Here is a 26531-nt window from a genome sequence, read left to right as displayed (position 1 = left end):
GGTTTTTGATGGATAAAGACAACTTTGCCTCCAAAAATGATGAGTCACAAGAGAATACTGAGGACTTGCAGTTTCCACTGTCATATTACTACATTGAATCTTCACACAATACTTACCTTACTGGCCATCAGCTTAAAGGAGAATCCTCAGTGGAGCTCTACAGCCAGGTATACAGGTTTAGATCATTGCCTAGTTTTCAGCATGGAATTGTTTGGCTGTCAAGTCGCAGAAACGTGACCTTTTTGCTTTGTAAATCTGGATGTTCTAAGACCCCACTTGTAAAACATTGGAAAACATGATGTGTGGGAAAGCTGCCCATAAGCACAGTTGTGCTCAAATGTCTTTTCTAAGGCAAAAAAAAAAAAAAAAAAAAGGGCTTAGTTTGAAATTCATAGCATCTAGACACCAGTCGGTCTGACCCAACCTACTAAAATTAGACTTTCCCACAGGAAAGACTGATCTAATATTTTAGTTCATTCAGATGTCAAAAACACTATTCAAATATCATACACTGCATTGCAAAGAGAAATATCAAATGGAACTACAACTTCTAAAAACGTTACTTCTAGGAATATTCTAGAGATTTTTAGACTTCATGCCTCTTTGGTTGTGAACAGGAAAAGAATGATTTCTCCCTAGGGCATTTGGTTCTGTGTTTGTTTGCATGCATGTATATGTATTTGTGTGCTTGTATATTTACCAAATGCTAGAGAAAGCATCAACTTCCCTGTGAGTAGTTTTCATTATTCTAAATGTTAGTGACTCACTACTGAGAAGGGCTCATCTGGCATCCCATGTACCGCTTTGCTTGGAGTTTTAAGATAGAAGGGTGAAGCTGTGTTAGGAAAGCCCGAATAACATGGTTGTGTTGAATAATGTAGTTGTAAAGGAGGTTTCCATAACAGCACTGCACAGAGTGATGTGAGTATTTTATTGGGAATAGATTGGAAGTGAGATAGAACTCAGCTGGCTCTAATATATGCATGATGCAGAAAAGCCTCTTCCTGTCCCCCAGACAGTTGTCCCCAGAGGAGAGGGGGCAGTCTGTTCCTGCTCAGTGTGTCTAGCTCTCGCAGAAGTGATGGTGTGCCAGCCTGAAACATAACTGCCTGAAACACAATTATTTGCATTTTGAATAGGAGAAGTATTTTTTTGTTGTTGTTCATGAATGTATTTGCTGAAAATGATTTTGCTTGTAGAGATGTTAGTTTTCAGTAAAATATTTAATTGCAATACAGTTAACTTTTTTTTTTTTAGTGATGGGCATTCAATATAACAACAGCAGTAAAAAGCACAGGGCTGACAATAGATAGGTTAGCTTATCTTTCCCTCCTTCCTTTTTTGCTTTCTTCAGTGGTTTTCTAGAAAGTACAGCTTCCTTAAATAAGTAAGTAAATTAGCCTAATATCACTAAACAAGATGGCCTGCCACATTTCCATTCAAACAATCCTCATGGAAGGTGTTCACTAGAAATTATTTTCAGACCTTCTTCTACTTAAAAACTAACAACAATAACAAAAGAACAAATAAAAATCCAAACAATAACAACAAACCATCCCAAAGCAAAAACAGCAAAGAAGCTGCAGATGCTGTGCCCTTAAGCTGTCGTATTAACAACCTAGAATAAATTGCCATGTTACTTTCCAACTGCCTTTGCAGGTAGAAATATGGAAATTTTTGTCTCCCTCTGGATATTATGCTATACCTTAATAATCCCTTCCTGCAGATACCATATGTTCCATAAAATACTGTGAGTTTCCAAGCTTTGTGGTACTTCTCCTATGAACTTAAATGCTTTCTTCATTTTCTTTCACTTTCTTCACTTTCTGCATAAATGCAGTTAGCCGGAGACTGTAGCTTCTGTGGACTGTGTTTACACTTTAGAGATTGCTCATTCCAGCTCTTTTTCTGGATCACTGGGCTTTCATTAGCTCTGCAATGCTCATCTTCTGCTTTGATGATATGAGTCTATGGTTTCTACATGCTCACACTGTTCAATTGCATTGTAGGTTCTCTTACAAGGCTGTAGAAGTGTAGAATTAGACTGCTGGGATGGCGATGATGGGATGCCTATCATTTATCATGGGCACACTTTAACTACTAAGATCTCTTTTAAGGTATGCTAGTAATTGCGTATAAAGACAAAACAAAACAAAAATCTATACTTTTTTCTCTAATGAGATAAAAAAAAAAAAATGTCTACAGGAAATACAAATCCTAATAGGCTAAATCCTAATAGGATATAAACTCTGTACTACATCAGATACGAACTCCTTAATTGTAAACATTATGGTTTTCAAATTAGTTTTTGTAGCAAATGTACTGTAATTTTTTTTTGTTTGTTTGTTTTGTTTTTGTATCAGCGTAACTATAAGTAGCTGTTATCAGTTCTGTTGTAACAAGATGCTAGGTTGATCTGGAGGATCCTATGAAAGCATATAGTGGATTCTTTCTTCTTAGAGGGGAAAACAAATGCCCCCCTTTCTCCCCTTTTAACTGAAGTAAGTTGACTGAATGCTGGAAACTAATCACGTTCTTTCAATGACCTTTCATTCTCATAGGAAGTAGTTGAAGCTATTGATCGGAACGCATTTATCACCTCTGACATGCCAATTATCATATCCATAGAAAACCACTGTTCATTACCTCAGCAGCGCAAGATGGCTGAAATTTTCAAGGTAGACCATAAATTGTGGTAAATTATTCTAAGCACAAGCCTTGGTACTCTTTCATAATACATTACATTCTTGATGTTTCAGAATGTATTTGGAGATAAGCTGGTAACAAAATTTTTATTTGAGAGCGACTTTTCTGATGACCCCATGCTTCCTTCACCTGGCCAACTGAAAAGAAAAATCCTGCTTAAAAACAAGAAGCTCAAAGCCCATCAAACACCAGTGGATATATTGAAACAAAAGGTACAGTTCTTTCTTAATAGGAAGCAGTGAGACATAACTATAGCTAGAAGTAATTCATTTGTATTTTAAGTTTGTACTGCAGAATTACCTAATGGATTATCATGCTTGGAAGACTCAGAGCGGATTACAACACTTGCAAATAAGTACACAGCATCACAAAATTTTAGTGTATTTTATTTTTATAAAACTTCATGATACTATGATTAGCACCACATGTTCTGTGTGATGAAAATAAATGAAGTTTCAGTCTGAGGCTATATATAACTTATACTGTTCATGCTTGCTGAGAAATAGTGAGATGCATCATGTGTGTGTATATATATAAAATACTCAAGTATACTCATATACATGTATATAAATGTATATGTGTAAATAATATGTTGTAATTTTTGATAGAATTTGGCTTTATTTCTTTTTTTGTATTCAAGCCAGGCAGATATTTCCATTTTTTCTTCCCTTTTGGTGGGGGATGCTGTTGTTCAGATAGACTGCAATTGGATCGACTCATTGCAAACTAATTGCTTTTACCCCAAACGTAAATACATTTTAAAATAACAAATCTCAGGAGGCAAAAATAGGGATTTTTTTTCTTGAATTTTAGGGCTTTTCCTCACAGAAAATCTTCCCCATTTATATTGGCATGCTTGTATCAGAATAACTAAATCACACTGATTGTACCAGTATACGGACATTCTTCATCCTTAAAAAAAAGCTTAAAACTGATTCTAAAACAGTTTACCTCAGCCTGGGAAAAGGCAGTCTTGTTCTGAATAATGTGTAAAATGGACATTTCCCCAAATTAATTAGGATTCATATATCTGTGTTTTTCTACCAATACACAATTTCTTTGTTTTGAAGCACTTATAATGGCATGTTGGTTTGATCTTGATAATCTTACTTATTTCTCACTATATGTATTCAGTACTTTCATATAAACAAAATAAGATTCAAATACTGAAGAAAAGACTTTAGCTTTTTAAAAATACTTTCCTGTAATTTAATAAGTGTTTCTGTTGTGTTAGGCTCACCAGCTGGCACATATGCAAGCACAGGCTAGCAATGGTACTAGCAACCCTACAACTACTAATGAAGAGGAAGAAGATGAAGAGGATGAATATGACTATGACTATGAATCTCTCTCTGATGGTAACAATATATATTTATTGATTACAGTACTTTTGTTAGAGAACTATAGCAATAAGACATGCGAATATCATTCTAGTTCAGGAACAATATAGGTAAGTTGATCTTACTTTGTGATATGTACTAAATGTCCTAAGTGGCACTGTGGTGCAATAGTGAAAATAATTTGAATATATACAAAACGTGAATGTGAGTTTAATTCCAACCATCTGATGTTTTAACTGTGCAATGTATACTGAATTTTAGTCTTTATGGATTATTTTTATGTTCATTATAAATTATGCAAAAAATATTATCTTCATAGTGTACTTTATCTACATTTAGCTGTATTGTCTTTTTGAAGGAGTCGAGACACTTGAAAGTTCAAGGTTCGCAACAGGCTTAGTCCTTGCATCTGCCTGACTGCCATTAATCTAAGACGCAGATTCTTCAAAACCCTCTGTTGTTGCTTTCCAATCACAGAGACCCCTGAAATACCTCTTTTAGTTCCGTTTTCAGCTGTTTGCTTCATGCATAAAGGTAGAGAAGCTTACTTACTGTATCTGGGCTTGTTCAAGTGAACAGGGAATAACAGTTTATATGAGTATTTGTCATGTTTTTGTTGGTAATTTTCAGATAATATATTAATGTAGATCAGTGCATTTGAACAATCATAGAATCACAGAATGGTTTAGGTTGGAAGGGACCTTGAAGATCATTTAATTACAACCCCCTGCCATGGACACAGAGGGACAGCTCTGTGGCTTTAGAGACCAGGTTACTCGAAGACCCATCCAGCCTGGCCTTAAACACTTCCAGGGATGGGGCACCTGTGCCCAGTGCATCATCACCCTCCGAGCAAAGAATGTCCTCCTAACATCTAACATAAATATCCCCTCTTTTAGTTTAAAACTATTCCCCCTTTTCCTGTCACTATCTGCCTGTGTAAAAAGTTACTCTCCATCTTTTTCTAAGCCCCCTCTAAGTACTGAAAGGCTGCAGTGAGGTCTCCCTGGAGCCTTCTCTTCTTAAGGTTAAACATCCCCAGCTTTCTCAACCTGTCTTCATAGGAGGGGTGCTCCAGCCCTCTGATCATCCTTCTGGCCCTCCTCTGGACCTGCTCTAACAGGTCCTTCTTGTGCTGGGGTCCCCAAACCTGTATGTAATACTCAGGTGGGGCCTTGATGATACAATAGTGATGCCGCAAGTAATATCATTCTCTTTGGGATATTAAATGCTGCAACATTGTTAAATAATTCCAGATACGAGTCACAAAACTGACCAAATGGACAAAAATTTATAGATGTGCTTCAATGTAGACAAATATAAGGTAATACATAAGGTAATATATAAATATAAGTGGGAAAGAAAAACAAAACCTTGCTACATTATTCAAAATTCTACACTGGCCATAACTATTTGGGAGATCTTGGAGTGACTGAAAGTTCCCTGAAGTTCTCAGCTTGGTGTATGGTGGCAGCCATAATAGCCAATAAAATGTTGCTGATCATCAGGAAGTGTACTGAAAACAAAACATCTTTTTGCTTCTGTATAAAACCTTGGTTTGCCACAACTTGAGTTCTGTGCCCAGTTCTTGCCTACAGATACTGAGAAGGTTATTTTGGAGTAAGTAGGAGAGAATGGCAACCAAGAAAGTAAAGAGAATGGGACAGTGGTCTTGCAGGAGTCTGAAAAGGCTGGAATTCTTCAGGTGATAGAGAAGAGAACTGAGGGTTGATTTGGAGAATATTTATGAATGACAGAGCAGTGGATAAAAGGGAGTACAGCACTGTTACTCATGAGGTCTAGCAGGCTCTCAGTAAAGCAAGTAGATTGCTCTAAAAAGGGGTAAAAGAAAGTATCAGCAGGCCCAAATTTATTGGGCAAATTTATGGACAGGATTATAAGTAAAAGTTATAAGTAGAAATGTACAGTCCAACATCCCTAATATTCAGCAGTTGTGGATGTTGGGGTGGTCCAAGGCAAATAGACCATACATGGTGCTCTCTTTAAACAGCATCTTCTGTTTCTACTGTCTGAAACAGAATATCAAGCTGTTGGTGTGATGAAGTTGAGCGTGTTCTCCTAGCTCCTAGGTTCACTTATTGAACCATGAAGTCTTATACATACCTATTTAACTTATAGATGTCATGTTCAAAGTTGTGAGGCTTGAGCATACCTTGCAGCACAGTTGGTCTCTTTACTTACTTCTGTGTTAATGATTTTAAAAAATTATCAAAAAATAATGAACACAAGATCTGATCCTTGCTGTCTAAGGGATACCAGAATTATTCATGCTAATAGAAAAATTACAGTTTAATTCTGGTGCTACCTGCACTTATGTTTTGCTAGAAAGTAGGCCTAGCTGCCTATCTGAGTATTCTTGTGTGGGGCAGGGTGGAGAAAGCATAGATGAAAATTGCCATGAAAAACTTGGATGTTAACATGTTTGCAAGGAAAATATTGCAAGCCAACCACAGTAGGTAATGTTTGAGCAATGTTCTAGGTAAGAGATCTGAAATATCTGAATCTAGCAAGAAACATTCACAGCGTGCAAAACATGAAGGAATCTGAGGCATGATCTACTGCCTTACTAGAATTATTATTCTTTGGGATCTTTATGTTGGTATTTTGACAAAACTAATCTAATAGTCTGTAAACCTTCTAAAAGATTTTCAGTTTTATATTTCTCACTGATCCATTAGATTTGTGTAAGGCTAGTAGTTTTACAACTGACACTTAATTTTCATTTCTCTGGCTGTAAATCTTAATTTCCTTTACTCTTATTCCCTCTCTGACTCCGTTTCCCTGTAGCTGATGTCCTTAATGCTTCTCCTGCTCCTAACAGCCAGGAAGGTAAAGGCCATTTGGTTGAGCATTTTAACTGCATGAAATCGGCACTGCATCTCCAGCCTGTTAAAAATGACCATGTGAAAATGTGGTTTCTACTTTATATTAAAAATGTAATCAGATACTTTTATATTGCATTGTTAACTGGTCAGGAACTGGTAGAAGGCTGCATGTGTGACACTGGTTATGCAAAGAAGGAATATGGTCAAAGCATCAGCAATATCAGGAATAAAATAAAACCATTCCTTTTGTGACAGTTACAATATCTTGATCCAGAAAGACTAATTAGCTGGTGTATTATTCTCTGATAAATATGCAGCTATGAAGATGAATTCCTATAGATGTAAAAAAATATTTTTGCATGGTGAATGTAAAGAGGAGAAAGCCAAAACGTGCCGTGCAAAGACATATACATATTTGATGTGGTTACTTGTTTGGACCAGCAATTCTTTGTTGTTTGGGGATAGAAGTTGTTTTCAGAAAGCAAGCTTGAAGAAGAAATTTTAATTCATTAAATTATTTTTTAAGCATCTTCTGAGCACAAAAGGATGGGCTTTTAAAAAGCGCAACATATTAACCAAAGCTAAGCATTAAAATTTTTAAGTAGAAAGTTACTACTAAAAGAGAATGCTTTGACCAGTAAATGCATTATTCTAGCATCTGATTATTGAGATAAAATTCATGGCACTATCCACAGATACTGTTAAATCAACTTAAATTTCCAGTTGAAATTGTTTGGCTTTATGTTTATTAAAATTCCATTAATTTTTAGATAACATTCTTGAAGACCGACCTGAGAATAAATTATCATGTGACAAACTGCAGTTTGAGTATAATGAAGAGACTGCCAAAAGAATAAAGAAGGCTGATTGTGCTACTTACAGTAATAAAGGAAAGGTAGTTCTGCTTTTTTCCCCCTTCCCACTTTGTGTTATAATCAACTTTAACGGGATTTGCACAGCTTAGATAACTGAGATATCAGATGATAAATGCACTTTAATGAAGACAAATAGTAGAAGGCATGGAAACACAGCAGAGAAAATAAATTAAATAGAATAAACATTCAACATACCGTTCAAGTAAAGTGTTTAAAGGTTATTGGATGTATAGGACATTTGGCTGAAAATTTAGTTGTTGGTGCTATCAATAACAGTCAATAAAGAACTCATTCGACACTAAATTCTGAAGGTTATTGAGATATCTGTGTTCTATTGACACTGACAGAACTGAAAATTTCATCTGAATATTTAGCGTCTTTATGTTTCTAAATAATATAAAATGTTCTACTATGATACCAAATAGCCACATTACTATTTATTAGCCAAACCACTGTGTTGCTGTAGTTGTAGCTTCTGCTAAAAAGTTTTGTTTTGTTTTTTCCTAAATGTGCAGATATGACTCTCACTGAGGCTTCTGCACGCTGTCCCAGTGTCAGTGACAGGAATTGATGCATAAACCAGAGATCTGTTAGGTGAAGACAGCAAACTATATAGGAAGAAGGACATAAGTAAGATATGCCAGAGTACTTCCATATGCAGTAATTTTATTTTTGTATGTTATTGGTTTTGTCACCTAGGTTTACGATATGGAACTGGGTGAAGAATTCTACCTTCCACAAAATAAGAAGGAAAGCAGACAGATAGCCCCAGAGCTATCAGATCTCGTCATTTACTGTCAAGCTGTAAAGTTCCCAGGTAAGTACTTCTCTGTTTTACTGTATTAAACTTCCTAACTCTTTGAGATACTATATTTATGTTTTGAATTGCTTAGCACAAGCTTTTTTAAATGTAAGTAGTTGAGGATCTTTTTTTTCTTGATGATTTGGTAATCTACAAAATAATAGCTTCTAGCTGAGAAGGTATATACTTAAACCTATCATGGGAAGATATAATGCTTGCTGTATTAAAATGTTTACAAAATGGAAATTTCCCAGTCTTCACAACTTAGACAACTGCTTCATTACGGCATGACAGATGAAAGAAAGCCTTATTGTAAGAGCTCTGAATTTCCATGTAAAGAGGTACTAAATTAGGAAGGAAAATATTCTTAAAACCTTGCATGAAGAGCTAGTCACATTCTTTAAGTGATCTCATTTAGTGAGATCTCATTCACTTTTACCTACAATCTGCATTTTCTGTCCTTTCCTAAGTGGATAGGAAGGGAGCCATTTGTTGAGGTATTGCAGAAAGCTCAAACCTTTTGAAGTTCCTTAGATTTTCTGACCACTGGGCTGAAGAAGCCAGTGGGGATAGCTCCAGGAAGACAGAAGACAAAGCAGCCTTTTCATGGGGTGGGCAAGAGCAGCTGACTGTGCACTCACACACATACCCCCAAACACACACACACTATGTGGAAAGAGTTAAGGAAATAAGAGTGTCTTATTTTATAGGGTAGGAAAAATAATGTCTGCAAAGCAGAAGGAGAGGGAGTAACTGAAGAGATTCCTGATAGTTACTTATACAGTACTGAAACATGAGGTTGAGTGTGTTTTGGCTCATACTTTGTACATAAATACTTTTAAATTGAGATTTTATTGTTTATTGAAGTGTTTAATGTTTTGAATGAAAAATCTGCATTTTAATGGAATGATTCTCTGTGGAAAAGTTAGCAATTCTGCCAAATCATGATCTTATACAAATAGAACTATAATCAGATTAGAGAAGCTAGCCAAACATAAAATAGTGTCAAATAGGCAAGATAAACATGCTGAAAAATGGAGAGACATTCTTTTATTATCTTTTATAACTTTAAGAATTGTAGGTGTTACTTGTAACAATAATGACTTCTAAAAATTCAAATTTGATACTCTTTAATGAAGTCTACAATAAGATATCTTTCAAATAAAATATTTTCTTTTAAAGAATGATATTCAAGATTAAACAGAGATAATTTACGTTGTTCCAAGTATTTTGACACACAAAGAAGTTATGATCTGTGATAACTTTAAAATATATCGAGTTTTTAACATAAGTTCAGTTACAAACAGAAATATTTGCTCTCTATATCAGATTTCTTCTGGCTTTAAAGGGCACATGAATAGAGAAAAAAATTGAGTTCAGAAGAAAATTAGTTCTGTTCACAGATGAACACATGAAGCTACAGGAATTAGTTTTCCAACAAACTCGTGTATGTTTCCCCCTTTGAGACAAATACTACCTTCTCTGCAACACATGTAGATATCAAAGACCACCATGCTACTGATTTGATTCCTCTGCTCAGCTGGAGGTCACAGACACAGCGAATAACTCTCTTCACTCCCCTACCTCAATATTGTCCATTAATAATGACAACAAGGTGGGTGTATCCATGATTATGTAGGTCTATTGATGAGTTTCCTTCCCCAGCTCACAAAATGCAGGACTTTTGGAGATAGAGAGGGCAGGATCATTGTCTCAGTGGCTGACCAACTGTGTGAATACTTTATTTGTCCTGTCACCATATACTTCTATTCTGTGTTTACGGTTGTCTATGTCTGTGAGCGTTATTATTTGTGACTATAAAATGAGACAAGGACCATTATGTTCACTAAGCCGAGCCTACTGAGTAACATGGACTTCCCAAAGTGCTCCCTGGTTGAAACAGAATTTATCATGTAGAGAAAAAACATTTCTTGTTTATACAGTTCCATTGAAGCTATCAGCATAGTTTTATGAAGTACATGTAGACGTGCCATAAAGATTGAGACCTGAAAATTTACAGCTGTGGGCTTGACTTCAATAGAACAGAGATCAGTGTATCCTCTTTGTGATTTATATTTGTAGACGAAATATAGGTATAAAGCCAGACAGTCTTTAGGCAGGTGTGAATTGATGGGAGTACGTGAAGATCATTTTCTGAGTCACAGTTAGACAAATTACAGTGTACTCTTTTATATTTTATATAAAAGTACATCATGGGTCTCTAAGAGCATCTCTGGTATTCTGGTAAGGAGGAACCCACCACTGCTCTTGGTGTTTCAGTGGTATTTGACCTTTATGGTCCTTATTTAACTTCAATTTCAGTCTGTTGTGTATCAACATGCCATTATCTAAGAGAACTAGATAATGTTCTTAACATCTTTTGGGGTCACCCAAAATGAGGGCATTGAAGTATACCTGAGCACAGTATTGCTATAATTCATTTGCACATGGCTTGTTGGCTTGGTACTGAGGATTCCTATACAATGTGTAGAGAAAGCTAAGTACGTAAAAACAGGATCCACACAACCAAATGCAATGAGCAGAGAGTCACGTAAGGTAACCATCATAAAATTCAGATACCATCTCCACTGTATGAGACTATCTGCCAGTATGGTATCAATTTTGAAGAAATTAAGGTGAACATAAAAAATGGCACTGTACTGTAAAGTACTGTAAATTATTTTCAGGGTCTGCAAACCTGCAGACTAACTGGCTGCTCATTGGAAACACGTGGCGAGATAGTGACAATTACAGTTTGACCTGTTATTTGGCATGGTTAGAATAAGAAGGGCAAGGGGGTTTGCCGTCTTCTGAATTAAAATTCTAAAAGCAGTAGCGTAATATGCTTATGTCTAACAAGAGAGGCTGGCACTAAATTCTGTAACCTGAAGGATATAGGGGTTGTAGGGAGATACGAAACATTTACTCTGTTATTGTGGTAGTATGATGGGATCTAAGTTAGTCCTGCTTTGACCAGGGGGTTGAACCAGATGATTTCCAGGTCCTTTCCAACCTCCATTATGCTCTGAATTTATGATTCTATGAATAGGTGATGCTATACTTGGGAGCCCACTTTAAATTGGAATGAAGAATGGAGCTTACATCTCGGAGGAGGCCAGTCACTTTCAAAGCATGCTCATGGGAAAGACTGAAAGAAAACTCCCAGCTGCAGCTTACCCTGTGGCCATCACATACAGTTCATTTAACCTTGATGTTTTGCATTGCAGTCTCTGGTGATTTATGAGATTAGTCTGTTTCCCCAGTGACAGTCTCCACAACAGGATTTTGAAACCTGGATCTTGAGTGCCAAATCCGTTTGATCCATTGAAAACTGGGATTAAATTATTCTGGAAGGACATAGTGCATAACTCCTCTTTCTTCTAGTCACTTCATATTCCTTGATCTCAGCTTCTACCATCTTCTATTGTTTATGTGTATGCTTTGGCCCAAAGAGACAGTAAGTCTCCAGCGCTGAAAACATTTATTCACATACTAAATTTTACTAACCCAAAGCAGTTCCATTGAAGCTATCAGCATAGTTTTATGAAGTACATGTAGACGTGCCATAAAGATTGAGACCTGAAAATTTACAGCTGTGGGCTTGACTTCAGTAGAACAGAGATCAGTGTATCCTCTTTGTGATTTATATTTGTAGACGAAATATAGGTATAAAGCCAGACAGTCTTTAGGCAGGTGTGAATTGATAGGAGTACATGAAGATCATTTTCTGAGTCACAGTTAGATAAATTAGTGTACTCTTTTATATTTTATATAAAAGTACATCATGGGTCTCTAAGAGCATCCCTCACCTCTTTTCTGTGTGTGTTAGAATGAGTATCACACATTTTGACTTGAAATTTAACTTTGGTCTGCCACAAGCTCTCTCAAAGTCAACAGAAATAAACTGACCTTGAAGGGAATGAAGTCTGTTTATTTCACAGCGATTTAGATCATGATTTTAATGATTATTTTGTTGGAATGTGTATACTTGAATAATAGCTATAGTAGAGCTTTCCAGCTCCACTTCTAGTATGTATTGGTCACTACATGCTTAATGGATTTCACACACCTACCATATTTCTCATCAGTGAAATACAAATAATTATTAAGATATCTCTCAAAACACCTTGAAGTTAAACTGTTTAACCAGCAGGCTTTTGGGGTTTTCCATTGCAGTATGTCTTTAAATCATATTTTTGCATTTATTTAATTGTGTAGCTACTGTATCCTAGATGAATACCGTGATATTCAATACTGTACAGATTTTCTGCTTCTGTAGAAAGGATATTTTTTGAAATTACTCTTAGGATGAATATATCGGGACTGTTATTACAGATTTTTTTTAGTATTAGTTAGGACATTTTGGCAATTTGAGGCACTTACAACTTTCTGAAACTAAAAAGTAAAATGAAGAAGTTATATCACAGAGATATAGGTGTATATCTGTCTGTATTGCTTCATATACATTATATAAACATTACATATACAAATATATATGTTATATGCTTATATAATATATAAAGGCATGTGTGTATTAAGGATGTTAAAATTAAATTATGGAGGAAAATACACTCCTTGCCCTGCTTACTATATAACAGGAGTATTCATGCCTCAAAAAAATAATGTAAAATGGGATGGAAAATGTCATGCCCTCTTGGTCATGTTTTTTGGCTCATTTATTTTACATTTATGGGAACAGGCTTGTCAACTCTAAACCCATCTGGCTCTAGCAGAGGAAAAGAAAGAAAAAGCAGGAAGTCCATTTTTGGCAACAATCCTGGCAGACTAAGCCCTGGGGAGTCAGCTACTCTTGCCAAAGCATCTGGAAAAGGTAAAGTTAGCATCTTCTTTCATCAGTCACGTGGAATGACTTTGTACCAGACCAAGTTGTTAAAGATCATATACTTTATAATGTGCAAGATATTGAACTCCTGAATGTTGTTTTTTTTGTTAGCACATCAGCTATTACAGTAACACTATTATAGCAAGTGTTGAGTGTATATTAGTGGAATGTTAGAACAGGATTAATTGGTCAGGAAAATAAGACCCTAATTTATAAAGGATTCAAAACCAACATATATTTTAAGTACTCTATCTTCAAGTTTGTATTTTAGGAGATACAAATGAGTATTTTTGAAGTACAAATGAAAGGCGGGACTATTGGGCTGGATCCCAAAAAGGATTTTTAGTGTCTGATGTAGGACTTAGTTACCTAAAATTCAGCCAAGTCCAAACATGTAATTGTGCAAACTCCTGTGTTCCACCTTAGAAATATTTAGACTCCACAGGTGAACTCCAATTTGTGAACTTGGGAATTGTACTTCTGCATATGAACAGATGTAAAGAAACACAAAGGAAAGTATAGAAAAGGTCCTGCAGCAGGGATTGAGCCCAGATGGCCTGCCTTTCACTTGAATGCTGTAGATGGAAAGTTACAGAGCCGTACCCTTCCTTGTGTTCATTTTTCTGGCCCAAAGAACATTGCATTTCTTTCAGCCCAAGTGCCTAACTGCAGCAGACAGGTTAGGTTCCCTCCAAGAAACCAGTACCTGCAAACGAAGAACTCTACTGCCTAATTCTTAAAGTCATAAGTATTTTGCTGGACTTGTCACCTAACTCTTAGGGCACTCTATAAACTGCCTGTTAGGAGACTTACCAGATGGCTTTCAATCTTGCCTCCCTTCCTAATGTAAAATGTAGAAATGAGGAGAATGGCACAGTGTCTCACAGAAGACCCTACAGCTGGGTAAGCATGTGATAGTTAGGGATGCAAATCCTACAGAGGCCAACCCTACAATCCCATGTTTAGACTTTAGTGCTCTAAGTATTAAATCACAATATCGTTCTGATATTTAAACATTGTTTCCTCTCATGGATTGTTCTTACTGTACAGGAAGGAATGTGACATTTATACTCAATGGTATCATTTTCCAGGATCATCTTTTTCTACTATTTCCAAAGTATACGCAGACAGCTCGCTAGAAAACATTGAATTCTTAGAGTCTCTGCATCTGCAGCTGTGGCTTGAGGCTGTTGTTTATTTTCCAGGTCCTTTTGATGTGATGCGGCAGACATGGGAAGACCCTTGCTCTCCTTACAATTCTCCAGCTTCTCTCAGTGCTATCATAAGGACGCCCAAATGCTATCATATCTCCTCCCTGAACGAGAACGCTGCCAAGCGGCTGTGCCGGCGGTACTCCCAGAAGCTGATCCAGCACACCACGTGTCAGCTCCTCAGGACATACCCTGCTGCCACACGCATCGACTCCTCCAATCCCCATCCACTCATCTTCTGGCTCCACGGTGTACAGCTTGTGGCTCTTAACTACCAAACAGATGGTATGGGTACTGGAACACACAACTTTTTATACATTTTAAATATGAATTAGGTCCTTGGAGTGTGAAACTGCATTTGACCTTTGCCTGTTACCACAAGGTATCTGTCTGTGTTCCCCAGTGCAAGCAGCTTCATACAATGGCAATCTAATTCTTAAGAGCAGCAATTCAGGAGCTTTATGCTAATGCAAGCATCTCCTGATACCACAGAAATGTTAGGACCAGCAACAACTGCAATTTTTATTCTATTGCTGAACGCTTTTTTTCCTCCCCCGATGTAAGTGGCTACTGTCCCCTTCTGATGATTTCAAATATAAAAAGGTAACTCAAGTATAAAAAGTATATATTATATATATATGTTCTGATAATTTCAAGTATAAGAAGGTAACAGTTCAGTAACTGTATTTATGAGAAGTGCTGGATGCTGGTTTAATGTTGGTCAGAACATTTTATTCTATCCCATGTTGTGTTCCCACACCTTTTCAAAGGCGGATCTGTTAAGTTGCCTACAAAGCTAAACAGATGGTGATTTTTCATTATATAGTTCATAGCAAATATCTAGATACTTCTTGGATTATTGGGTTTAGGTGGGTCCTACAGTTGGATAAAGACATCAGAAAGGGATAGAAGAGAATGAACTATTCTTACAGTTTTATGTAACTAAGGATTGGACAGATTGGGTACATAAACTACAGCTTTCTCTGAAAACCAAACAGGAATTGATAGTACTAAAATTGGAAATATCTCTCTATATATATTTAAAATGTGTTGTCTTCACTGTTACTGTTTTTCTATTGTACCATTGCTCTGTGTCAGTTTTGGCTGCCTTACTTTCACAGATCTTCCTCTGCAACTTAATGCAGCAATGTTTGAGGCTAATGGCGGCTGTGGATATGTTTTGAAACCTCCTGTTTTGTGGGATAAAAATTGCTCTATGTACCAGCAGTTTTGTCCGTTAGAAAGAGATCTTGATAATAAGGAGCCAGCTATATATTCTTTAACAGTAAGTACATTAAAAAGGAATTTCATACAGCTGAATAGTTTTATAGGCAGTGTTTCACTACAGTCTTACGTTACAGTCATGCTTCTGTGTGAAAAGACTGAACCTTTAATTGTTGCATATACTTCTGAAGGCCAATATATGTAAAAGAAATTGAAGGGGGAAGCAGCAAATGGTCACCTTTATTTTGTTGTATTGGCTGCTTTGTATCCATAGTTACTTTCACTATTTCCTTCACAATGTTTGTCAAAATCCATTTTCTGTGGGACTACGCAACTGTGTAAAAGTACACTTGTGCCTGGATGTTTCACATTTGTGAACACTTGAGAAGCGGCACAAAAAGTCACTGTGAAAAGCTGTACTGAATATTAAAAAAAAATATTTTCAAAGAAGTTATATAATCCCATATATCATTTACGGATTTATGGCAAAAAGTGCTATTCCAAGAAGCCAGTCCCTTCCAGGAAATATTTCAGAAAATTGAGGTTCATGAGAATCAAAAGTCTTGCAGCCACAGTAATTGCAAACCTGATTCTTCTGCTGTGTATATCAAAGCAAGCCAGAGGTCAGTGCCATTACCCCAGAGTAACTGAGAAGAAAATTTGATCCCTTTTGACTATGTTACTGGGACATTCTTTCTGGATTAACTTTCAAATGCCTTGAATGGTTACACTCATTATATATAGTATATTTTTTTCAGAGGAAAGATACCATAGCAAGGGCATGTGAGGTTTAAGCAGTGCTGCTTCTGAAATTACTGCCCTGGAAATTATGAAAGTAGGGGAGCACTGTAATTAAATCAGTGTGGTAGCAAACTACTTAGGGATGTGATAAAAGCAAAGTTTAGCTCAGAACTGTGACAGAAAAGAATGACTCCACTAATTCGTGTCTCTGTGTACTCCTTGGCTTCAGATCGTGTCTGGGCAGAATGTGTGCCCTAGCAACAGCACAGGAAGTCCGTGCATCGAAATCGATATACTCGGGATGCCTCTGGATAGCTGCCATTTCCGGACCAAGCCCATTCATCGCAACACTCTGAACCCAATGTGGAATGAACAGTTTCTTTTCCGGGTTCACTTTGAAGATTTGGTCTTTCTTCGATTTGCAGTTGTTGAAAACAACAGCTCAGCTGTAACGGCTCAAAGAATCATTCCACTGAAAGCTCTAAAAAGAGGTAACACAGTTTGCAGTAACACCTTATACCAAAATGGTCCAGCAGATTCCAGGACTGAATCCTGCCAGAAGGATATTTTTAATCAGCTGGTTGCCGCCTTCTGGAGGATTCAGGGAACAAATATCAGGCAATATACTTCACCCTTGCAGTGTGATGCTGGTCTAATACTCACTAGGAGCTGGAGGACACCCAGTGAATTGTGAGAAGTCCCAGATTTGAGATGGACCGCATGCTGTTGGGGGGCCTGTGCTGATCCCGAGGTGAGGCTGTGTTCAGCTCAAGACTTGGTGCTCCCTTGGGAAGACCAGAGTGTCTACTCCACTACTTCCTTTTGCCCAAGAAATTCCTTTATCTAGTCATCATCAGGGCAGAGGTAAATTGCACTTCTGGCAGCAGTGGCAGTAGGAGAGGTGAAAGAAAGGTGAACAAATTTCCCAGTGAGACTGTGTCCTTGTTTCATTTGTATTCCAATATTTAGCTATTTCATGTATGAATATATTGAATATTACAGCAAGATAAGGATAGACAGCTATATGAACCACTCAGCAGTTCAAAGCGTTTGGGTTATGCTGTTTTGCAGACAAGAGTGGTAAGGCAGTATTTTTTCAGTGCTTTTAATGCTATAGATATAGCAAATTCTAGCTTTAAATACAGCAAATCTGAGTTTTCCAAGACTTCTGTCCTAATATGTGGCAAAGTACTTACAAAAGTGTGGTGTTTTTTTTTTCTTCTTTTTAGGCTATAGACATGTCCAGCTCCATAACCTGCACAATGAGGCATTAGAAATTTCTAGCTTATTCATAAACAGTCGGAGGATGGAAGAAAGTCCCTCTGGAAATACTGCATCCATGGTAATTATTATTATTATTATTATTTATAAATGCCATGTATTTTTAACTTAATGACTGCTGTGGTCTGAAGACTTCTAGAACCAGACTGTTCAAAGGTATTAGCCCTTAAACGTGCACATTTTTCAGAAGTTCCTCAATGCCTAGTTCTTCTGGGCTTCAGCAGAAGTAAGTTTATCCCACTGAAACTGTGGGAGGGTGAAGCTTTTCCAAGGCTGGCTTACGGTATATTTAGGTACAGCACAAAAACCACACCTGTGCTGGAGAATGAGTGTGGTTGAGCAGTAAGGTTCAGAGGTGATTCCTTTATGCATGGATCATAAGCAATGCATTCTGGACAAATTAAAAAAAATAAGAAAAAGATGCAAACTACCAACTGCTGTTTCCCTTGGCATAATGAGACTAATCTGTTACAGTAAAGGGTGGAATCTGTATTTGCATAAATACATAATTATACGTGTGTGTATACATCTGTATGTTTGTATGTACAAATATGCATATACATATATGTAAATGCTTGTGTATGTATGCAAATACAGATGTTACATATATATATATATATATATTATTTTTTTTAAGAAAGCCCTTACTGTTAGCTTACCTGGGTCACTTGTGTTGCAGTGGTTTTAAGCACGTATGTTGTCATTTTGCTTATTGCTGGAGTGTTAGGTGAAACCTCCTGAGCTACTGGGCATGCAGCAGTTGCGCAGCAGATGTTATCCTCCTGCAAATACGTGCCAAACACCTAGCTCAGTGCATCAGTATGGAAGAAAGGAAGAACAGAAATGGTTTTGGGGAAAAAAGCTTTACAGGTTTTCATCCAGTTGTTCATATTTGAATTCAAATAGTCTGAGTTCACCTACAATGCAGATAGTGAGTGATGGAGATGTACCTGTTGTTCAGTGGCAGTTTATGCACCCTCACTGTAGAACTTCCTTTTTCTTCTTTCTCTTGAAGGCAGGGTGGCATGTTTTGTTTTTATGTTGTCCCCCCTTTTTTTCCTTTAAATTCATTGATCTGTAGCGTAAGAACAACTTATTAACTAGATAGCTTTCCTCTGTTAAATTCCTTACAATTTGTGTACAGTTTCTCTTAATGCAACCTAAAAATCATATGCCTGTGTAAAAACAATCAGTAACCTGTTGAATATTGTCTGAACAGTTGTTTAGCACAGGTGAAAGGAAAGCCTCTGTGCCTTACAAAGTGACAATTCATGGAATTCCAGGCCCAGAGCCTTTCACTGTTTTTAACATAAGTGCGGGGACCACAGCTGCACAGCTTCTTCAGCAGGTAAGCTGCCCACTGAATTGCACATTCTGATTGCAAGAAGCCAGGCTGATTCAATTCTCAACATGCATCTTCCTGCATGTCTCACATGAAGAATTGTTGTAGTTCATTCAGCCCAGTAAGTTGCTTTAGAAATTTATTACTATGGGATTAATTGCATTGCAGACTCAGAATATCTGTGATTTTTTTTCCAAATCTTGGCTTCAGACAATCGGTTTGTGAACTCAGAACATATTCCCTATTAGTATTTTAATGTTTGGGCATCTGAGAAAAATAATCTTTCTGACTGACAGAGTCAGTGGGCTGTCAGAACAAGGGCAAACTTTTCTGTGCATGTCTTTGAACTTGAGCATCTTAGGAATACAGAGTAAAAGTTAGAGGGCTAAGTTCATGAGTAGGAAAACCAGTTAACTCAACAGGGATTGTTATTCCAGCAGTGGGAAAAGACTGTACTGTCCTGGAATTATGAATAAATTGTCTGGCCAGCCAAACAGAACAGAAGTAAGCTTAAATAGTACTGCCTTGTCTGGAAGAGTTGAACTGCTTGGCTAGTCTAAAGAGAACAGTACATTACCCCCGAGTAAAATATCTGAATAATAAATAGCACATCAGAAATCTTGCCTACATTATCAGAATAGTTACCGATTCTTAAAGCTTCTTTATTCATATTCATTTATAAATACTGATTATACAGTGTTTATATTTAGCATTCTAATTGCTGTGTGTTTATTGCGGTCTGTCTTAGCTCTTGGCTACCACAAAAGGCACCGAATCATGTGCTGCAGACTATTTTCTGATGGAAGAGAAAAGTTTTATATCTAAAGAAAAGAGTGAATGCAGAAAACCTCCATTCCAGAGAGTAATTGGTTCTGAAGAAGGGCTAGTGCAGCTTTTGAACAGCTGGTTCCCAGAAGAAGGATACGTTGGAAGAATTATCTTTAAAACCCGAGAGGAAGTAAGTCTGTTTTAGATTAATTGTTATTTACAAGGGTAGCTAAAAATAGCTGTTAGGACCAGGAAACAAAAGCGCATGGTGTTTGTTTCACTACTTGGCAAGTAATGTCAATACTGTGTACACCACTTACAAACAGACATAATGCTGAGGGAGCACAACTGGACTTCATGCACCTGTCAGTAAGTAAGTGTACCTATGCAGCACTAAGCTCTAATGTCAGCTATATGGTGTTTAATCACTGACTCAAAACTGCATTACCATGAGCTTACTGTTTTGACTGATGATAATTCCAATTTCATGTAAATAAAGATTTTGGCATTATAGAATATAAAGAAGAATATATATATATTTTTATATATAGAATTATATTTATATATTTATACATATATATATGTGTGTATATATATATATTATATATATTATATTTAATTATATTTTAAATATATTTTAAAAATAATATTTAAATATAATATATTTAAGTATAATATATAAATATATTTATATTTTTATATTTTGTTATATTAATATTTTATATGAAATATTTTAATATTTATTTATATTTATTAAAATATTTTATTAATATTTTTATATTTAGATATAATATATAATATATAATATTTTTAAAATATAATATATTTAAATTATATTATATTTAATATATATTTATATATAGAATATATATTTATATATAGAATATAAAGAAGAATAATAGTAGGATCATAGATAGCAGAACTCCAGACTACACTTACCAATCAGTTTAAGTGTCAGCAACTTTTTTATTCAGAAAAGTTAGAAAGGATTTTACTATTAAAGAACTCTGAAAACCTCAATAGATATTAAGTTTTTCAATGATAGTCTAAAATAATGAAATAGGTGATTTCTTTTAATTTGAAGTAGGAAGATGGAGAGATTACTTTAGTTTAAACCATTGGCAAAACATCCACAGCTCACATATATGCTAGTGCCCAGGCTTGTGAGAAACAAAAACTAGGAGACTTAATGTTCGAGTTTTCAGAGGTATTTAATTTGGCCAGCTCTGCATGTCATGTAATTGCTTAGTCTGAACACGACGACTTATGTACACATATGTTTGTATACACAGAGTTTACATACACAAATGACAGAGACAGTATTTACATGAAAAGTCTTCAGGCATCCTTTAGAGTAAAAAAAAATATGCACAGCTATATTATATGATAAATTTTATAAGATAAAGTGTTTTCAACTCTGCTTGTTTTAACAGACCTTTTGCTAAATCTTCATTTTAACAAATTACTATTCTATTACACAAGTCAGTATTTTGTTTTCCCTTGTTGCTAATGTTTAGAACCAAAATTACAAAGAAGGCATTTGTTTGTACAAATAGTAGCTTACTTAATTCAGTTGACTACGACACTTTTTAAGTATATTCACCCATGAATGTGTCACTGCTTGAACTCCAGTCTTTCAGAAAACACGGGTTAAAATCTATGTTAGCATGGATGAAAGTTATGCTGTGGTTTTGGCCTGTGATGCTAGTACCTGAAAGCATTAGCTGTACTTTTCAGCTCTTCTGCAGAGAGCAGTGAACTCATTTTTACATAATGTGGTCCTAAGTACTACTTGCCTACTACGAACAGTACTTCAGACACCGATTTTAGAAACACAGCTATTAATTATGAGCAATATTGATTTTCATGAAATTAAAACTTTTTATGACCACCAGTTATTAATTACACTTTGAAGTACTTGAATTTGGATCTTTTTTTTTTCCCCTTTAGAATTTAAATGAGAGAAATGTCTTTCAAGAAGCAAAGGAAGATGTAACCATCACCTCTGAGGATGACAGTTTCTTTGTTCAGGTACACGATGTCTCCCCAGAGCAACCACGCACTGTCATCAAAGCTCCCCGCTTTAGCACAGCTCAGGATGTCATACAGCAGGTAAACACCACACCACTTTCATTAATGGGTTCTGTAGTGTGTGGGCTGATTTCATGCAAGAGGTGGGTTTTGTTCTCGTCACTAGCTGAGGAATCTGTCTAGTAAACTGCATCTGAAGTAATGACTCCTTTTTCTCTTCCTTCTTTTTCTTTCTGCTTTTAAATAGACTCTTTGTAAAGCAAAATATTCCTACAGCATTCTGAGCAATCCAAATCCAAGCGATTATGTCCTCTTGGAAGAGGTGACAAAAGAGCCAGCAAACAAAAAGTCCTCAACATCTAAACCATCTCAGAGAATTCTCTCTGACCAGGAGTGTGTGTTTCAGGCCCAAAGCAAGTGGAAGGGAGCAGGAAAATTTATCCTTAAACTCAAAGAACAGGTTCAGGTAAAAAATCAAATACTTTGCTGTAGTTTTTATAGATGGTACACAATCAGCTCAATGGGAACATACTTCCATAGGAGGGAGACACTGACTTGTTAAATGAGATTTTAACTTACTTCGTTTCTAGAGGCTTGTTTCCAGACTTTTGTCAGTTCTACAGTTGGCAGGTTTTGGGGTGTCGTTCGTTTTTTTCCCTCAAACTAATTGCATCACCATAAGACATATGGCTGCAAAAAAAAAAAAAAAAAAAGAGTTCAGAGGTGCTGCTTTAAAAAACTCTAACAATTGTTTTAAGTCTGAATATAGTATGTTGTGGTTTTTTGTTTTTTTTTTTTTTTTTAACAAAGCAGAGCCTCTTGCTGCTATGCTTTCAGGGCCATACTGCCACCTCTTGTATGACTGGCTAGTATGAGGGACTCAGTATCCCAACCTCACATTTGTATCAGTATTTATTCAATTAGGATTTATATCAAGAGGTACACAAAATCTTGCAGGAGATGCCTAAAATCTTTACAGGACTGGAATGAGGCTGGGTGGAGGCAGCAGAGCGAATAATAGACTGCAGCAAAAAAGCAGATTCCTGTTTTCTCCCTGCCTCCTTCATTCTTTGCTAAACTGTATCAGTTACACCCAGCAACATGATTCTTTTTTTTTTTTTTCTTTCCCACCACAGTAAGACAGACAGAACTATCAGAAGGCACAGAACTTAAAAGCTACTAAAATGCAGTCCCCTTTTTTCCTGCCCAATGGAAAAGTTGTCCTGTTGCTTTACCTTGGGCTTTGGAAAATGGAAGGACTGATAATGGGAGAAGGAACTGCAGTCTCCTTCCCAGCATATGCCACCTGTCCATGGAAATTGCTGCTTTAAAGTAAATGTGTCATAAGCATAGGTTTTATACAAGTTTATACCAAATTTGCAACATATTCTTAGTCTTTGACAATACATAATTTTCAATTAATCTAGTCAGAACAATCAGAACAATGTCATTGGCACAGCCTCACTGAATTTCAAAAGGGATGCCAGCTTAGAAAAATGTTGTAAATTTTCGTGTTAAATTCTGTTTTTCATAGCTAACAGCCTACTAAACTATTTCTGTCATCTGTTTGCTTTTTTTTTTTTTTTTTTTTTTTTTTTTTTTTTAACAGGCAGCACGAGATGACAAAAGAAAAGGCATTTCCTTTACCAGTGAACTCAAGAAGTTAACCAAGTCAAGCAAGCAGTATCGGGGATTTATATCACCACCTCTGCAAGTCCTGCCAGACAGTCCCCAGAATAAGGACGAACGGTCTGCATGCAGTTTGACCTTCAGTGACGTTATGGAACAGTAACCACCAGTGCCTACAGCATGGTCTGTCTGTTCAGGTATGAGATATAATTGCTCAGAGTTAGAATCAATTTAGTACATAAATTACAGAATATTTTTTTCAAAGTTGCACTTGGTTAAACCACAGAAAGGCACAAGGGAGACTGACAGAACCCTAAAAACCTTACTCATTGGTGTGCACAGGCACAAAAATCTCCAGTTATTTACTAGGGCATTAGATACAGTGAATCAGAATGGTGTGAAGACTGGAGTTTCACTCACCTTCTTTGCCCATTTATAAAACAAAACTAGAATGTTGCATATTGATTGATTTTACAGTATGTATTTTAATCAACTACCTGTGCTTAATTATCACTGTCCTGTTATTCTTTTGCTGCTGGCCAAAGTAAACAAAAGTATCCAGTAGAGGTTTGGTTGTTACTTGTTACATTACATGCATATAATAAAATCTGTCAGATTCATGATCTCCTTTTTAGCTAAAACAGGTTTATAGTGGTAATGTCACTCTGTCTGCAAAATTTTTGCCAGAAATGTTTGAACATTTTTACTGTCCTTTCTGTAGCTCTTCAATTTCTTCTTACTTGATTTAAATAACCATTGAAAGGCACAACATAACATAAGACTGTACCGTTTATATAAAGGCAGTACATCTAACTTGCCCACTCATTTACACTAACCAGATATTTGGATAGTGCTACTACAGCATTGAGCTATCACCAGAGAAGCTACAGCTCATTGTAAATGAAGAATAAATCTGTTCAGTGTCGATAATCAAACCCATCTCACATAAAGTAAATTTAAGGAGATTGTATTTCTTTTTCACTTGCTTACACTTAGCTATTGAAACATTTTTTGACATGGACTGTCATGCTATTGCTAAATCATCATACTAACAAAATTCAAATAATATGTTCATTTGCAAAATACTTCAGCTATGAATGGACACGTTTGCTGTCTTCTTTCTAGGTGACTAAGGAGACCCTAAATCATCACAACAAACTGAATTCAAGAAAAGCAAAGTAGATTGTGGATAAATCGCAATCACATTCCCTCTTCTTCAGCATTTGTTCTTTCATTTTTCTGAAAACTGGAATTTACAACAACACTGAATCCTTCTGCAGTGCCCTTGACGGAATCTGCTGTGGTCTGAACAGGTCAGCAATTGTTTGGCCTGTGCTTTAGATGCTTAATCCAGGCAGTGCTGCTGGATTAACATCCAGAATTTGGGAATGCTAAATGAGATGCTAGATTGGAAAGCTGCCTGTCAGCTATGGGAAGATTCCCCTCTTCCCCTGTATCTTCACATCTGCAGATTCTTTATCACATCTGCAGATTCTTTATAGACAGAGAACTTTTCTTGGACTGTATGTTGTAAACTAACATGTCATTACCCTCTCCCCCCACTTTTAAACAAAATATTATTTTAGTTAGTTGCCTTCAGGGAAACTGAAGGCAGAGAACCAGAGTGTTCTTTTGTGTGTATTATATTAAAATAATGCACTTTTACATAAAGATTCCTGTTAAACACTGTGTTTAGTGATTGTAAAGAGATTTAAATATGCTGTAACTTCCTTGGCTTATCAGTTTAACTTTGGTGAATATACACAAAATGCTAAAGTTATTTATGGTTTATCTACAAAGTAATGTACAGTAGCTAAATGCACCTACCTGGTAGTGATACTTTGACAAGGAACAATGTTTTCTTCTTATAAATTCTAGTTTTCCAGGCTTGTGTTTAAAGAAAGAATATTTATTATCATGTTCCAAAGTATGTGTCATTGTGTAATATATTTATCATATACTACCTTTTTAGAAACTGCAGAATTTCACCTCTCTCTGTCTTTAGAGGAAAAAAATGTTTGAACTGTCATGCTTGTTTCTTTTCAGCACAAGAATTTTAATACCCCAAACTGACCAAACTCAAACAATATACTGAAAAATGTAATTAACACTTCAAAATTATGAATTCAAAATACATTTTTCCGTACAGTCAGGAAATGTCTAGTTGTTTTTTACTTGCCTGTTAAATCCAGAGAGTATAGCCTCTTTCACTGTAACTCCTGCCATTTTTGTTTACATAGAACCACTGCTATAAAGTTTAATGTTTGCTGAAATCAAGTTTTGATATTTAAGTTAGTTATGGTTGTCATTTTTTTTTTCTCCATGGGAGTTATTAATGTGCCTAATTAGTTAAAATAATCCATGCTAAATTAAAGGGGCACAAATGTAACAACTGCTGAAATCACCCATCTCTTTGATTTCCCATATGAAGTTTATCTGTGTTGAATAAATTGCTCTGCACGTTTTGTCTCCCTACAGCAACCCCTGAACCACGTTGAGTTACTTGGTGTGACTAAATTAACAAAGCCATGCATAGAGAGACTAGTTCATGCAATCAGAGCTTGCACACCAACTTTAGCACTCAAGCACAAAAAAAAATGCTGCTCCTCAGGGAGAAGCTGCATCAGGCAAAGGATAAAACTACAGTACAACTAAAATAATGTTCACTTTTGACAGTACAAGGATGGAAGGGAAAGAAGTTACAGATAGTATACCTGAGACAACAATCTCCACCCCCCATAATTAGAAAACAAACCAAAAGAAAGTGAAGTCATTAACTGACTATCAAACGAGCAGGCAGAACCTACATTCTCTCATCAGATTCTTTTGAGTCTGACTATACGCAACAGAGAATTCCTGCAAATTAGCCATTACCAAAGCAACAAGTGCCCC

General features: G+C 36.3%; 1 protein-coding gene across 6 annotated transcripts in view; it reads left to right on the top strand.

The window, feature by feature from the left end:
* Window positions 1-25912, top strand: part of PLCE1 (phospholipase C epsilon 1) — a 156529-nt gene extending 130617 nt beyond the window's left edge. For 3 of the 6 annotated variants that reach the window (XM_032191621.1, XM_032191623.1, XM_032191620.1), the window contains 19 exons: window positions 2-167; window positions 2010-2117; window positions 2562-2678; window positions 2760-2918; window positions 3941-4064; window positions 6855-6896; window positions 7663-7787; window positions 8467-8584; window positions 13269-13400; window positions 14618-14908; window positions 15745-15908; window positions 16818-17079; window positions 17818-17930; window positions 19089-19217; window positions 19960-20169; window positions 21930-22091; window positions 22258-22476; window positions 23620-23836; window positions 24765-25912. In XM_032191621.1, the coding sequence (XP_032047512.1) occupies window positions 2-167; window positions 2010-2117; window positions 2562-2678; window positions 2760-2918; window positions 3941-4064; window positions 6855-6896; window positions 7663-7787; window positions 8467-8584; window positions 13269-13400; window positions 14618-14908; window positions 15745-15908; window positions 16818-17079; window positions 17818-17930; window positions 19089-19217; window positions 19960-20169; window positions 21930-22091; window positions 22258-22476; window positions 23620-23802 (2824 nt within the window). In that variant the 3' untranslated portion in view covers window positions 23803-23836; window positions 24765-25912. The remainder of the gene's footprint in view (window position 1; window positions 168-2009; window positions 2118-2561; window positions 2679-2759; window positions 2919-3940; window positions 4065-6854; window positions 6897-7662; window positions 7788-8466; window positions 8585-13268; window positions 13401-14617; window positions 14909-15744; window positions 15909-16817; window positions 17080-17817; window positions 17931-19088; window positions 19218-19959; window positions 20170-21929; window positions 22092-22257; window positions 22477-23619; window positions 23837-24764) is intronic. The other 3 variants (XM_032191624.1, XM_032191622.1, XM_032191625.1) reach the window with 2 other exon arrangements.
* The last annotated feature ends 619 nt before the right edge of the window (window positions 25913-26531 follow it).

The sequence above is a fragment of the Aythya fuligula genome, chromosome 7, assembly GCF_009819795.1.
Source record: "Aythya fuligula isolate bAytFul2 chromosome 7, bAytFul2.pri, whole genome shotgun sequence".
NCBI lineage: Eukaryota > Metazoa > Chordata > Aves > Anseriformes > Anatidae > Aythya > Aythya fuligula.
This window is presented reverse-complemented; position numbering and strand designations above follow the sequence as displayed.